Here is a 15,045-nt window from a genome sequence, read left to right on the forward strand (position 1 = left end):
AAGAAAAAAAGAGGAAGAAATATTTTATATTTATGATATTAAATATAAAGAATTAAATTTAATATATTTAATACAAAGTATTAAATTTTTTAATTTTAGTATAATTTTAGTATTTTTAGTATACTTTTATCCAATTAGGAATAAATGCTCTGCGTACAAGAATTATGGTTAATAAACGAAAAAACATTAATATATTTTCTTAAAAATCTACCTATATCTACCTATATTTGACAAATAGGAAATAATGTACATCGTGAAACATGTCAAGTATATAATCATGCTTCGAGTCGCGACGGTTTAAGACCTAAACGTTCGATTATATATTCTGGCATACAATAAGTAGGATTTATTGGTTTCAACGAAAAGTTCTCATCTAATAACGATAATGCGGTGAGGCCGAATAAGGTATGGAAAGGGTCAACCATATCACCAGGCCGATCACTAAAACCGCCAGTTTCGACATCTTGACAAATTAAAATATAATCTATCTGTAAATGAAAAATAGAAATAAAAATTATATTACTCATGATGTTTATCTAAGATCGGATTTTGATTATATGAAAATTTGTTTTAAATATTGATCATCTAATGTAGAGATAATAATGAAATTATAAACAGTTACAAGAAAATTTTTAATAGATAATGTAGATTGATAAATTTAATTTAAAATCTCATAAAATATTATTCAATAAAAACAATTATTTACCATGCCTTTTTTATCTATCCAATGCAGACGACCTAAAATTGTTAACGTCGACAGCACCCACCAAGAATAACATACATCCGGTAACTTTTCAGACCTGCCATTTAAACCACCCGAAGGTAGCTGTCTCTCACATAATCACCATCCTAAGCGGTCAGCATCTATCAAATGCAAATGCCCTGGAGAAAAAATGTTTTATAAATGTGTTATAAATAATATTCAATATACATCTTCTGTATATATTCTTGTACATACCTGTAATTGAAAGTAATCCGACGCTGCAATAAATTAAACCTGCATGACTCTTAGATCCTGGTTTTGAACCAAATCCCCCATCAAAATTCATACATTTTAATACAAATTGCACTGCTTTTTCAACATCTATCGCGTCTAAACGGTTCTGGAACATTAGCAATATGTGAAGAAGTTGGTTTAATTTTTTTTAAAAATATTTAATTTAAGAAAGTTCTGCTAAATTTACTTTTTCTAATATGTGTTTTATAATTTTTTGAGTCAAATATATATCACTTTTAAATTTACAAGAGCTAATAAGTTTAAAGGATATGTCACTTAAAATTAAAAAAAAAAGTTTTGAAAATATATTTCAAGATCAGATTTTGATTTGAAAAATCAGATCGTTACTATTTTAAAACACTTAAATTTTGTGGATGCTTTATGCATCCTCAATGATATTTACCAAAAGTGATAATGTGGCGACAGCACAGAATGAAAATCTGACATCCACCTTACCCCATTGATCACCCATAAAACTTTATTTGTTTATTTAATTAATTATTAATTAATTTATTATTTAAAACATATTTATGTCTTCCTTTTCCATCTTATCTTATATTGAAAACTGTACGTTTTAATTAATTTTTATATTGCTTTTTAATTTATTTTCTATATATTTTATGTATGGAATAAGTTAAAATTATTGATATAAAAAAAATGTAGTTGCTTAAAAAATATATAATTAAAAACTCTTTTTATACAATTTATTTACAATGGAATACACGGCAAAAAGTACAACAATTATATCTTAAGCAATTGTTTTGCGAAGTGAAAAATTTCCTTGACAAAGTAGGATCTTTGAATTCGACTTGTATCCGTGATGTTGACTTTCTTTTCTGAATCAGAAATTTATTTTGGGAATTATCGGAAAAAAAGAATAAAAGTTTTTCCCTTGATGATTAGTCAATATTTTTTGTAGAGAGTAAAAAAATTTTTATTTTATACGAGCAACAGAATATACCTTAGATAAACTATACAATATATGAACTATACATATATATGCTATGTAGATAACTTTTTATTGGCATAGAAATCAAATATCCAAAACTGATCTGGTAAATCAGCGCAGCGAGTTGCTTGTACGTCCTCATTCCTATACACTTTAGTACCATCGAGACAGAGACCTGTTTCTACATGTATTATTTTGCCATCCTATGATGAAAAATATATTTTTAAATCACTTATGATACAAAAACATTTGTTAATATAAAAAGATAATACAATACCTTTGTTAATACCCATTCTTTTCCACCTTTTTCATTGTTGCAGTCAGACATTTGAACTTGTGCGTGCGGTTTTGAATTATCAATATCCAATACCCTTCCACACGTATCTTCTCTCCGTAATTCACCAGAATTGCTCAATGAGAACAACTAAATTGCCCGAATAAAACAAATATTTAAATTTAAGTTGATGTTAACTTGAATGTGATGTTAACACTAATGTGTTAATATTTGCATACCTGACTCGGAAATAATTTGTTGTGACAATTATATAAACCTAAATTATATGGTTTATCTTCTTCGTGTTGCAGATTGTCTAAACATAGGCGTCTATGGCGCAATCTGACACGGCCGTAAGCTATTGCATCTTCATCAGGAATGAATTTTTCTGGATAAACATTATCAAGATACCATTTAAAACTTTTGCACTTGAGTCTTTTTCGTAATTTCAAACGTTCACTTAAGTCTCCAATAAGTTTTGAATTGTCCTATGGATTTTATTTATCTGTATAAATGTAAGGTCTCTGAAATAATTACATAATATCTTACCTTGAACTCACTACGATGAAGTAAAAATAATCTTTTATAATCATCCATCCATACAAATGCTAAACGAGCAGTATTTATTCCATGCGTATCTTTATCGTTTGGAAATTTATATGGATGGAAGTTTCGAAATATGTGGCCAACTCGAGAGCAAGGAATAATTTCTAGTGAACCACCACATTGCCAAATCTATTTAAAAGTACCAATATTTATTAAGAACATAAAATTTCATTAAATCAGTATAACATTTTGGCATATGCGTGCAATTATTAAATCTACAATATAGATTTAATAAAACAAATTTCTTTAGAAAAGTTTACTCACTCTGAAAGAAATTTCTAAATTTTCGCCTCCCCAACCATCCATCTTATCATCGTAACTACCAATTTTCCAAAAATATTTTCTATTAATAGCAAATAATCCGCCCGCCATAGTAGGAGATCTAGTTGGTGATACAGGAGATAAACGTGACTCGAGTTCATGTTTCTGAATATTTATCCATGTGAAATGCCCCGACCATGTAAATCCACCAACTTGAAAGAAAAATGCTTCGTTATCGTGAAGGTATTCTAATGTCTCCTCAGAAATGTTATCAATTATTGGCATTAATACAGCATTTTTATTATCCTTTATTCGCTGTAGTAGAGGTTGTAACCTGCATTATATTAAAATGTTTCTATTAATAAATTTCTTCCTCTCTTTCTTTCTTTTTTAGTCTTCATGTTCTTTCACAGTTATTTTATTATTTAAGAAATAAAAAATCAGATATAAGAAAAAAGTAGAGAGAAAGTATCTTTTAGTCAAATTGATACCAATTTAAAATACCAGTCTTTAATAACTTCGCAATGTGCATCCAGGAAGACAAGAACATCGCCTAAAGCATTTTTAGCCCCATGAAGACGAGCACGTATTAATCCTTGTCTAAATGGTAACCTGAGTAATTTTACTTTAGCAGGTAAACGCGTTGAAAGATAATAATCCAATTGTCCCTGAAGTTCTTCTACAATAAAAAATTAATTTATAGTGTAATCTAGTTATGGTATAATCGGAATTGGGATCATTTTTTTGAAAAAATAAATCAAAAATAAAATAAAAATTTTTTATATAAGAATTTGTTTAATAAAATCTCATGATTCTATACAGTACTTAACTAATTTTTTAAGTGAAATTTTCTCAAAAATAAAGCCTTATATAAAACTTTTATTTTATATTTTCGATTTATTTTTTTCAAGAGGAATCATTCCCTTTCCGATTGTATCATAATTATTGGGCCATTCTATAATATTAATATTATATAACATTAATTGTTCAATACAGCCGTTTGTAAATAACATTAAACAAATAATCTTGTTAATAATATTAAATATTAACCAGGTTATATACATCATTCTTATGTAATAATTTATCCTATATAACAATTTGATAAAAAAAACATTTTATAATGTTTGTGTGAGATATTATTGCTGGACATAAATAATATGCAATATACAACTTATGTGACAAATATACATTTTAAAAAATTATTAATATATTAATTCATATTAATAATTTTGATACCTTCATCGCTATGATCATCCACCAAAATAATTTCTTTTAACAAATTTGGTGGAGAACCTTTTAAGACACTGTGTACTGTACGTAATAAAACGCTCCATGGTTCATTATAAAAAATAATTATTATACTAGCACTTGGTAATAATCTGTCATATGTAAGATTTGCACATCTAGAATATAAAGTTTATATATATTGTGTTAGAAACACAAAAGAAAAAAGATGTTCTATACATTTATATATATAAATCTGCTTAAAATAAAAGATAATAGAAATAGATTCAGATCTAATAAAACTTTATTGTAATCTTTCATTTTAATTAACTTTTTGTTGACATAGAAATATTATTTATTTCTTTCATTTTCAATTATATATTAATCTAAATAACTATATATATATATATATATATATATATATATATATATATCATATTTTAATTTGATTAAAAAATTTCGCATTCTGTATAAATTATCGTATTTTATCATGAAAATTATAATATGAAATTTAAACAAATAAATTTTTTTGCTAAAAAATGAATATAAATGAATATATCAAATCCAATAAAATATTCAAATATAAATACTGATTTTAAATATGTAATAAATAATACTAAATAAATACATGCTAAATAATATAAGATAGAAAATTTATCAAAAATTTATCAGATAATAAAAAACAAAATAAAAAACCAAAAAGATGATTTAATAATGATAATTTTCTGATATAATTCTATCGACATATTCATAGAAATAATTTTTTCAGATATTATATATATTTTAAATTATATATATATATATATATTTTAAGTTCTTACAGTGGGTTGCGTACATCTGGTAATTTTCTAGTTAATGATATCTTATTTGAGAGAATAACATTCAATGCTTTTTTTGCAAGTGCTGCTTCACCTAGACTTTTATCTCTTCCATACAAAAATGCAGGTTCTCCATTTTCTCCAAGTCCAGGTACAACACCACGTTCTAATTTTAATATCTGTTGCTCATAGCTAAAATATCATTTCAATTTATTATTATGTTAACCTAGTATATTATTTAATTAATATTATATTAATATATTTTAATTAAGATAATCTAATCTACAAAGCAAATTTTACAAAATAAATTTTATTAGCAAAATGTCAACAGAGATATAACTGAATCTAGTCAAATTAATTGTAGAAATTAAACAAAATTTGTTTTGTGATCATTTAAATAATTTACTTTCTTTGAATGTTTATGAAATGACAGAGAGTGCTCAATTTTTATTAATAAAGCACTAAATATATACATAAATGATATCAGATTTATTGCCAATTTGTTGTAATTATTTAATATATTACAGAAAGATTACTTGAAGATTTAATTTACTGAAGATTTAATTAGTACTTTAATTAATAAAAGCAGTTCTTTTAATTGATAAATGAAAAATTATACAGAAAATTGTGATTAGATAATTTACCTTTCCATTTGTAATCTCCCTAACGCAATGTCTACGTCCTTCTGTTTTTGAGAATTATTGCCATCTCTTGGAAATGGAAACTGTTCTTTATAAATCCTAGGTTCGTCATTCGCACGAAATATTTGTTTAGCAATAATTAAAAGGCCAATTATATACAGTATGCAAAATGACCATTTCAACCAAGTTTTGCGACGAATAAGCACCATTTTTTAGGAATATACCATCATGAAGAAAATTACCAAGTAATTGGCATATATTAATTGTTGTGTAGTCAATACTGAAAATACTCTTGATGATGTTTTCCTCTTCACTGAGAAGAAATTGCAGATATTGTCAACACACGTTAGGTTATGGTGAAGCATCACTTGTCAAACGTGTAAGGTAGATCATATATTCAGCTCACATCATGTACACATCTGCAACAGGTGAATCGAAATTTAGTATGAAAACATTTCTGTAACCTACTTAGTACACACGTTTGAAAATTATCATATTAATGCGATAAGAACGATGCAAATGTTGCGATATTAACAATATGCTCGATACAATTGCCCGTTATGAACGTGAGGAAAAGAGAGAAAGGGAGGAAAAGGTTAAATTTACGTATATATCAGTATCCGTAACAGGACTGCTCTAACCGGTTGTATAGTATTACACTTAATAGACATATATCCGTCTATCGCTTTTTTCTTCTTCCTCGTTTTTATAAATTTACAGGATCAGAATACAGTATTATATAATATTAATCCAAATAGCACATTTGTCAAAATGAAAAATTTTGCAGTCTGTATAAATTACATTACATTGGCAGAATATCAGCTCAAATGTAACGGAATTTATTAATATAATGATAAATTACAGAAAATAGAATTTATTGTTTCATATACATATACATATATATATATATATATACATATATGTAACCATTTAAATGTGATTAAAAAATAAATTCTATTCAGTACCTGCTAATTAGTGGTCAGATTATATAAGCAGAGACTTTGCTAGCAAAATATGAATTTAATGCAAATGCAATTAATATCAACTTGGGTAATTTTTTTGCTCGGATTTGTTGACAAATTGGATATTTTTCTTTATCGAAAATTTATAGCAATAAAATTGTTATGCTCCTACTATTTTATATTTTATTAAAAAATTGAAGCATGTCATATATGTATTAACATGCACACGCACACATGTTGGTGTAAATAAATTGGATTTGTATTTAATTCCATGCAATAATAAACACATTAAAGTGAAAGTTACTATACAAGGTGTCACAAAACTATTGCTGTTTTATGATGATAAATTTGAATCTAATTTAGTTGAGGCACTTTTTTCAAAGTAAAAAAAAATCATTATTTAATGCATTTTTTTACATATCTGTTGCAACTATGTATGAAATTAAAATTTTATTAGTTTTTATCAAAAAATAGATTTGTTGTATAAATTGTTGTTAGTTATGACTTTAAAATTTAATTCACAAGATCTTTCCTTTTTAATTGGAAAGTTATGAATGCTTCAATCACAGAAAAACTTATACTGATTTAATTAAAGAATCTAGTATCAAAACAATATACGCCTTATGATTATGTAGAATGAATTTAATAAATTCCAATATTTATCTACATAAGGAAGATTAATTATAACATTCTAAATACAAAATGGTTCTATGCTAATTATACATTTTTTAAATTTATTATCAAAATTAATACTGTCTAAGACATTAAAATTCTGTAAAAAATATTTACAGTCCATCGTCCTTATGACTACAAATACTACATCATGCAAAATGTACAAATAAAACTAGAAGCAGTAAAATTAAAAATTTTCAGAATTAGCACCACGCTTTTTTTTCTCTTTTGTGGAAGAGAAAAATTTTTCAATATCTGAAAATGATTTGCCTAAAGTCTCTGGCAGAAAGAAATATACAAAAGCTGTACCTATTAGAGACATGAAGCTAAAGAAAAAAAAAATGCCCTCGATGCTCATGCTTTTTAAAACGTACGGATAGCTCTTTACGACAATAAACATCATTATGTAAGCAAGAGAAACCATGAGACCCCCACCAACACTACGTATAGACACAGGTAATAATTCTCCGATCAATGTCCATGGTATAATTATAAATCCAAACGAACTGGTGCAAATATAAGATAATACAAAGAATAATAATATCCACTTTTGATCCACCATGGTTTCTTCTGTATTACCATTTTCATCACCCCATTCTACGAAATGCATATACATTCCAGAAAGAAACATGGAAATAGTCATTCCAATCCCACTCAAGATGCAAAGAATTCTTCTGCCGTATTTTCTACTAGAAAATACAGTTAATACACTTACAAGAAATCGAATAATACCTAACATAATAAGTGCAGCGTTTTCATTCAAACCTTGGCCAAACATTTCACCCATCTCGTGAAAAACAGAAATAGCATAAAATATAATTAAGTAGGAACCAGATAGCTGTTGCAATAAAAAAATAAAAAAAAGTAATAGTATAGGCCTATAGGCTTCTGGAGATATAAATTTATGATAATAATTTTTTACAGATACTGTGATGCTCTTTGATGCTTCGTCATTCGCTACACGATTTCCACAAATCTCCATGATTCGTGAATATTCTTCCTCATAAATCTAGAAAATATATATCTATTCATATTCTGTTAATGCTTTTTAATAAATAATGTGAAACTCTATGTTGTACTCACTGTTTGCCTTCTGTTAAGTCGTTTTAAATTGTGTTTCATTTTGCGAATTCGTTTTTCATCAAATATGCCATTTTTAAAATACACAAGCCAGTAAGGACTTTCAGGTACAAAATAAAGTGTAAAAAAAATGCAACACTCTAATGCAAGGAAAATTATAGCCATTTTGCGCCAGTCTAACATTATAGCTAGACAGTAAGTAATCAATATACCGAACGACACAAACACGGAATTAAGGCATAGAAGCATTGGTCTGACTTGCGGATGTGTGAGTTCTGATATATAAACCACACCAGCAGTTGTTAAGCCCGCTGCAATTCCAGCTATAACTCGAGCCGCATAAATGGTAATTAAGGATTTGGCAAAGATCAATGAAATCCATGATATTGCTGCAGGAATACAAGATAATAAACAAACCATTTTGCGTCCAAATTTATCCATCAGAAACCCAGCAATTAAAGATCCTATTGGCAATGTTATTGTAACTAGACTTGCTACAGAACAAAATATAAAATAATACTCAATATTGCTCTACAATTCTAATTTTTAATTTAAAGAAAAAATAAATAATTAAAAGTCTGAGATCTAAATCAATGATTAGAAAAATAAAAACTAATAAGAGACAGCATTAGATTTCATTGCATGAAAAAATTTTTTTATTTTAAACAATTACAAGTAATAAAAAAAATGTAAACATTTTAATTTAAAAATTTCCTTTTAGGATATTTATTGTTTGGAATAAATTCTGATCGAAATGTTCTATTTATTTTAGAAAATATAATATAATAAATTTAGGAAATAACTGAACTTTCAATTGAAATTCATTTGAATTCAAGAATAAATTCCTAATATATGGAAGTTATAAACTAGAAATGTTTGGTCAATAAAAAAAATAGAAATAGTCTAAATTCAATTATCTAATACTATGCGTTAAAATTTTTAAATGTCAAGAAAGAAGTGATGAAAGTTTAAATTTTAAAATAAAATCAAAGTCTCTTTGGAAATATAATTAAATCAAATGAAATCAAGTCTCTTTGGAAATATAATTAAAAACTAGATACTGATAAAACTCGTATAAGTCTATCAAAAACAGATTTTGCAAATATATTTATGCTCTTTTATTATTTATAAAATAATCTTTCTTTGCATAAAATATAATCTTTGCTTTTATTGGATTTTATTTTTTTAATCATTGATTCTAATGTACTACTACACAAAGTCTATACTGTATTCTTTAAGCACAAAAGCATCTTAAATCTTTAAATCTTTTTATCTTTCAAAACTGACCTATCCAAGACTCTTCGTTTTCAGTTATCTTCAGCATTTGATCAGTATCTGATTCTAACCCACTTAGTAAAACAGTACTATATGCCATGTTTATACCAGCTTTTATAACTATACAATGAATTATACAACTTGAAATGATCTAAAAAATATGTAATAATTATTTGTTTTTTGCAATTATACCTATAAATTTATACTATACTCATGTATATGTATATACGTATATTAAGAATTTACCTGTGGTATTACATCAGTTATTGGAATTTTTTTCTTGGAGTTTCTGTTGACAGTTTGTGGAATAAAATTACTATAAAGATTTAAAATTTATGTATTTTTTATTCTTGAAAGCAAACAGAAAAAAATATAATTAAATATACTCAAACTTAAATACAAATCTTAATCCAATCTAAACTTAAATCTTTTTGTAAATAAATTTCTTTAAATTGTATATATTATAAAAAAAATATAAAAGATATATATTTATCTTGCACAAACTCTATTTTACCTGAATTCATTGTGAATTTTATTATTCTGTTTTATAATCGTTTGTGTCTTTCCAGTAACAATTTCTTGTGTCTCATTCATTTTAGATAATATCAAAACTTGCTAAAATATTTCTGAAATATAAAAACAGATAGTAGATGACATAATCATAAACAAATTTTGAAGCAACAAAAATGCAAAAACAGATGAAATATATTTGAAAAATTAAAATGTATTAAAATTATGAATTCTTTTAATGCACACAATCTTATATCAAGAGACATATATAACGACTCATTGCCAAATTCATATACAATGAAACTTGAGATTTAAAATATATAAGTATATAAAATATATAAAATATATAAGAAAAATATTTTTAATTTTTCTAAAAATATCTAAAAAAATATATAAAATATATAAGAAATATATAAGAAAAATATTTTTAATTTTTCTCTCGATGCTTTACAAACAGAGATATTGCAACCCAAAATTTAAATAAATTTGAATAAATTTTACATATGTAATATGCAAGTAATCATGAGTTTTGTTTATACAAATTTTCAATTATATAAGGTTCTACAAATTTTATATACCAAAAATGAATATTACTTAATTGTAACCCTACAATTATTATGTTTAGTGATAGCACAAATTCAGTTTCTGCTGATAATCTATTATCAAATTATTTTCTATTTTTTCCACTAATCTATCATTGTATTTTGTCAGCAGATTCTGTTATATTTGTTCCAACAGTATTATATATATCTAATTCTGTATCAAATCTATTATCATTTTGTTGATAAAAAAATGTAGTAAATGTTTTACAAAATGGTTTTGATAGACTTGATTATCTAAATTTATATAGATTATTTAGATTACTTACCTGCAACTATAATTATCTTAATAAAATGAACTTGAAATATTAATGAATTCAAACTTATTTCAAGATTAAAATGACATCGCTTACTTATGCTGATTATCATTCTGAAACAGATACAAAAAAATTTATAAACAGCTTATTCAATATTTGCATTAAAAATCTATTCGTCAATATTTCGGTATATAAATGATTTTCTCTTTCTTTAAATTGTAAACTAAGAAAAATTTGTATTTTGCTCACTAGTCACGATTACACAATTATTAGAATGAAAAAAATCAAGTTATCAAGAGATACAGGTCTCATCGTAAGTTCGTACAACGAAGTTTGCGAAAAACGCCGAGGCCGCCAAGATAAGCGGTGCTCCTATTTTCATAGAGGTTTGTTCTTTCAGTGAACTTGTGCCGTTTATCTCTCATCTTTTTCTCTCCAATGCAAAAAGAAGAAATAGTGCAAGAAATTCAGCTAAAAAGAACAGGCCTCATACCTCAGTAACGACTGCATTGATTGAGTCCTAACTCATCTCAATCGATAGCTGGGATTTAAATTATATAATAAACATGTTTTTAGTTTTTTTTTCTCTGTGTGTTTTACGAATAAGGATATTGTTATGCAAAGTTCATATGTGGTAAAATTTTCTATAAATATATAAATACAATTATACATCAAGCAGTAATATATAATTTATATTACATTAATATATATATATTAATGTATAACTATATATTTTTATATATGAACATATTCCGTATATAATTATATAAAAAAAATTTTTTTACCGGGAAATTATTGCGACAAACTAAACAATAAAATAAGGTTCATGTCGCAGAAAGCTACATCTCCAAATTTATTTATATATATTACTAGCACAGATCTGCTCTTTGTGAATGAACTTTCTGCACTGGCAGAAAATATATGTACACCAAAGTGTTCTTTTTGACGATCAGATGATGTCATATATTGAGTCTGTTCTTTTTAGTCTATGTACTAGTATACTTAATATTCATGTTCACTCATATTCACTTAATATACATATAACAGATGTATGCAAAAACATGATCAAATTCACTTAAAAGATTTAAATATCAAGGTAAATTTCTGAATTTATTTATTCAACTTTGTCTGTAGTAGGGAGATATAAAAACATTATTTGATTATAGAGAGATTAAAAATATTTAAATATTAAGTTAAATGCGTATTAATACTTAAATATTTTTAAAATATCTAGTCTAGCCATTCTCTGATATATTGGCACTTGATAGGTGTAACAGATCCTTCATCACGACATTGTCTTCTCACCTAAAAAGAAATATTGTCTAAATATTTTCAATATTATAATGAAATAATTATAAAAAATGAAATTAAGACCAGTCAAGATATAAGTTTCAAAAAGCAAATATTTACATAGTAATACTATTATATTAGCTTTTTTGTTTATTAATAATTAAATTCTAATTAAACTCTATATATTTTAAATTATTTCTCAATATGGATTTGTGTTTTTAAGATTCCCCTTAAGTGAAGATTAAAAGTAAACATTTAATCAAATAACGTTAAAAATATATAACAAAGTAATTATTATACGAACATTTGTTTTCTGATTTATATTAATCTCAATTTGTATGCACACATGATTTAATTATTATTCATTTAACAAATCTTGTGATTTTTTTCGTTAATTCTTATAAGTACATCTGTTATATATCTTACTGGACAAAGACCACAAGGAGTTCTAATTAATCCAGGTGAACTAAGCATAGGTTTAATTACTCTATATAAATTACTTCCGTCTCCTGCTAGTATCCGTTCAACCTTACCATCATAAACTAAGGTATTTAAAATCATTTCCATGTTAGTTACAGATAATTTAACCTATAAATATCAGTTTAGAATAACATAAGTATACAATAAATACATAATGTAGAAGAAAAATACTTTAATGCATGAAAAGTATTACCTTGCTTATTCCTAAATCTGAAATAAATTTCCATACTTCCTTAGAAGAAGCAAACGTCATATTTCTTGCACCGATAGGTCCAGTGTTACAATTTTTTATTTTTTCTCTTTTTTGCTCCAAAAATCTATAACATTGCTGATTCAACACATCAACAAATTCTGTTTCAAAATCTTGATCTTGATACCAAGCACCACCTGTTACAGACTCATCTGGTTCTAAATTATATAGCATATATACTTTTTTCTTACTAGCTCCTACAGGTTTAACAACTTTGATAAACTTTTTAGTTTCTAAACTTTTCAAAATTTTTTGTAATGGAGTATGCATTAAATTAGATTTAAATCTTATATCTCGAGTCCATATTCCCTTATTTCCTGCTTCTTCAATAATTCTGTATACTATTTTTTCTTCATTATCAGCACATTTAACAAACTTTGTTGGATCTTTTAAACGATAATATAATAAATCTCCATGTTTAAAAAGATCAAAGTGTCCATTAACCAATAGCTTATTTATAATATTAGCTCGTTGAGCTGATTCCAATTCAGGTATTTCGGTAGCTAAGTCTTTATCTGAAATACCTTTAGGTCTCTCTCGCGCTAGAGCCATTATTCTGAAAAAAATATGCATATTATATATATATATATATATAAAATATTAAATAGAAGAGATTTGATCTTTATAGCTGTATTATTAATTTTTTTTTTTCATTGCGAACATATTTCCAAAACAAAAAGTAAACAAAATGCAAATAACATAGCCATATATGGCAAATAACAAGTCTAAATTCACCTTTGCTCAATTGTCTCGGATCCATCATGTTTAGTAGTAGTACTTGCATTTTGTTCTTCTGCTTCCATCATGAATAAAGTGACACGATACGAAAATAATTTCGTATCGTGTTATGCTGAAGATTATGTTTACTGGCAAATATTGATCTAATTTTAAATTGAACTATAGGTTAATCGTAAATATATACTATTAGGTTAATCGACAGAAATATGATCGCTGCAAGAACAAAGAGCCTATTTTTATCGTTGTACTAGACTGTATTCAAATTTTTTTCTTGCTTTTAAACTGAAGACATATATCTATTTCATTTCACAATAAACACGAATAGCATAACAAAAAAAACAGATCCAACATGTATCACGCCGGTGATAAGTTAGCTTTTCAACACTGCTTTAGGGTGCTGTCACATGCGGCGTAACTTGCGTAAGCGTAATCTGCGTATTCTAGTATTTTACTGAAACACATTACGCCATTCTAAAAGCTTTCTTTCACATAGAGCGTATTTCGTGGAATTTCGAGAAATGTAATTAATATAACCAATTGCTGATTAGGATTTCTGTTGTAGAATGTCTATAGAAATGTTCAATCAGTTGTTAGATATTGTTGGGCCACGGATTGAAAAATATTATAAATTAATTAATATATACATATATATATATATATATATTAATATATATATATATATATATATTTATTTATTATTAATTAATTCGATATGAAGCTATTTAATTAATTATTATTATATTAATTAATTAACTTACTCTGATTTGATCTTTATTTATTTTGCCGAAAAGCTCTGATTATTCTGATTATTCACTGTGTGTGTGGTGTGTGTGTGTGTGTGTGTGTGTGTGTGTTTCTTCCGCAAAAAATTAGATTCAGCGTAACAATAATAGCGTAACAGCATAAAGTAACTAGGCGGAATCTCATATTCAAGTGAAACATTGTGATTGGTCGGCGCAAGTTACGCTTACGCAAGTTACGCTGCATGTGACGGCACCCTTACATTGCAATGGAGTGGGGGGTAATATGCTAGCTCTCTTCACTTTATGAAATTACAGCTTTCAGCTGAACTTTTTGCATCGTTCATCTTTTCTTTTTTTTTTTCTTTTTTCTTCAACGAGACTGCACGATTATACATGGCTATGTCTATGATAGCATTTTG

At 26.2% G+C, this 15,045-nt stretch overlaps 4 protein-coding genes across 18 annotated transcripts; all 4 read right to left on the reverse strand.

Annotated features, from left to right (window-relative positions):
- Positions 1 to 215: 215 nt before the first annotated feature.
- On the reverse strand, positions 216 to 1,547 carry LOC105430563 (uncharacterized). Its single transcript, XM_089075788.1, has 4 exons — positions 1,401 to 1,547; positions 959 to 1,103; positions 707 to 882; positions 216 to 488 (listed from the first exon to the last, which is right to left on the reverse strand). Exons 1-3 carry the CDS (start codon positions 1,467 to 1,469, stop codon positions 842 to 844), a joined length of 255 nt encoding a protein of 84 aa, XP_088931914.1. The 5' UTR covers positions 1,470 to 1,547; the 3' UTR covers positions 216 to 488; positions 707 to 841.
- LOC105430475 (polypeptide N-acetylgalactosaminyltransferase 1) lies at positions 216 to 7,209 on the reverse strand. 3 transcript variants are annotated; one of them, XR_016138971.1, is made up of 12 exons: positions 5,774 to 7,209; positions 5,133 to 5,321; positions 4,324 to 4,490; positions 3,592 to 3,766; positions 3,091 to 3,421; positions 2,770 to 2,955; positions 2,460 to 2,708; positions 2,224 to 2,370; positions 1,959 to 2,149; positions 959 to 1,103; positions 707 to 882; positions 216 to 488 (listed from the first exon to the last, which is right to left on the reverse strand). XR_016138971.1 is itself a non-coding variant. In XM_089075772.1 (10 exons), exons 1-9 carry the CDS (start codon positions 5,977 to 5,979, stop codon positions 2,000 to 2,002), a joined length of 1,800 nt encoding a protein of 599 aa, XP_088931898.1. In that variant the 5' UTR covers positions 5,980 to 7,209; the 3' UTR covers positions 1,658 to 1,833; positions 1,959 to 1,999. The 3 variants fall into 3 exon arrangements, 2 of the variants coding, with proteins under 2 accessions (XP_088931898.1, XP_088931899.1); XM_089075772.1 differs by lacking the exons at positions 216 to 488; positions 707 to 882; positions 959 to 1,103 and adding an exon at positions 1,658 to 1,833; XM_089075773.1 differs by lacking the exons at positions 216 to 488; positions 707 to 882; positions 959 to 1,103 and having other exon boundaries at positions 1,907 to 2,149; positions 5,774 to 6,189; positions 6,250 to 7,209.
- Positions 7,210 to 7,359: 150 nt separating this feature from the next.
- Positions 7,360 to 12,075, reverse strand: LOC105430477 (facilitated trehalose transporter Tret1-like). 7 transcript variants are annotated; one of them, XM_089075775.1, is made up of 8 exons: positions 11,911 to 12,075; positions 11,619 to 11,769; positions 11,138 to 11,238; positions 10,274 to 10,385; positions 10,006 to 10,075; positions 9,772 to 9,910; positions 8,488 to 8,978; positions 7,360 to 8,413 (listed from the first exon to the last, which is right to left on the reverse strand). In XM_089075775.1, exons 4-8 carry the CDS (start codon positions 10,351 to 10,353, stop codon positions 7,592 to 7,594), a joined length of 1,602 nt encoding a protein of 533 aa, XP_088931901.1. In that variant the 5' UTR covers positions 10,354 to 10,385; positions 11,138 to 11,238; positions 11,619 to 11,769; positions 11,911 to 12,075; the 3' UTR covers positions 7,360 to 7,591. The 7 variants fall into 7 exon arrangements, with proteins under 7 accessions (XP_088931901.1, XP_088931905.1, XP_088931904.1 ...); XM_089075779.1 differs by lacking the exons at positions 11,619 to 11,769; positions 11,911 to 12,075 and adding an exon at positions 11,375 to 11,612 and having other exon boundaries at positions 7,360 to 8,242; positions 8,333 to 8,413; XM_089075778.1 differs by lacking the exons at positions 11,619 to 11,769; positions 11,911 to 12,075 and adding an exon at positions 11,375 to 11,612 and having other exon boundaries at positions 7,360 to 8,242; positions 8,327 to 8,413.
- Positions 12,076 to 12,216: 141 nt separating this feature from the next.
- Positions 12,217 to 14,752, reverse strand: Polr3F (RNA polymerase III subunit F). 7 transcript variants are annotated; one of them, XM_089075784.1, is made up of 5 exons: positions 14,642 to 14,752; positions 13,881 to 14,026; positions 13,089 to 13,701; positions 12,842 to 13,003; positions 12,217 to 12,430 (listed from the first exon to the last, which is right to left on the reverse strand). In XM_089075784.1, the coding sequence occupies exons 2-5, from the start codon at positions 13,949 to 13,951 to the stop codon at positions 12,356 to 12,358; spliced, it is 921 nt and encodes a 306-aa protein (XP_088931910.1). In that variant the 5' UTR covers positions 13,952 to 14,026; positions 14,642 to 14,752; the 3' UTR covers positions 12,217 to 12,355. The 7 variants fall into 7 exon arrangements, 6 of the variants coding, with proteins under 6 accessions (XP_088931910.1, XP_088931908.1, XP_088931912.1 ...); XM_089075782.1 differs by lacking the exon at positions 14,642 to 14,752 and adding an exon at positions 14,107 to 14,450; XR_016138972.1 differs by lacking the exon at positions 14,642 to 14,752 and having other exon boundaries at positions 12,720 to 13,003; positions 13,881 to 14,450.
- Between the last annotated feature and the right edge of the window lie 293 nt (positions 14,753 to 15,045).

This window comes from Pogonomyrmex barbatus, unplaced genomic scaffold (assembly GCF_055798465.1).
Source record: "Pogonomyrmex barbatus isolate J1 unplaced genomic scaffold, ASM5579846v1 scaffold2, whole genome shotgun sequence".
NCBI classification, from domain to species: Eukaryota; Metazoa; Arthropoda; class Insecta; order Hymenoptera; family Formicidae; genus Pogonomyrmex; species Pogonomyrmex barbatus.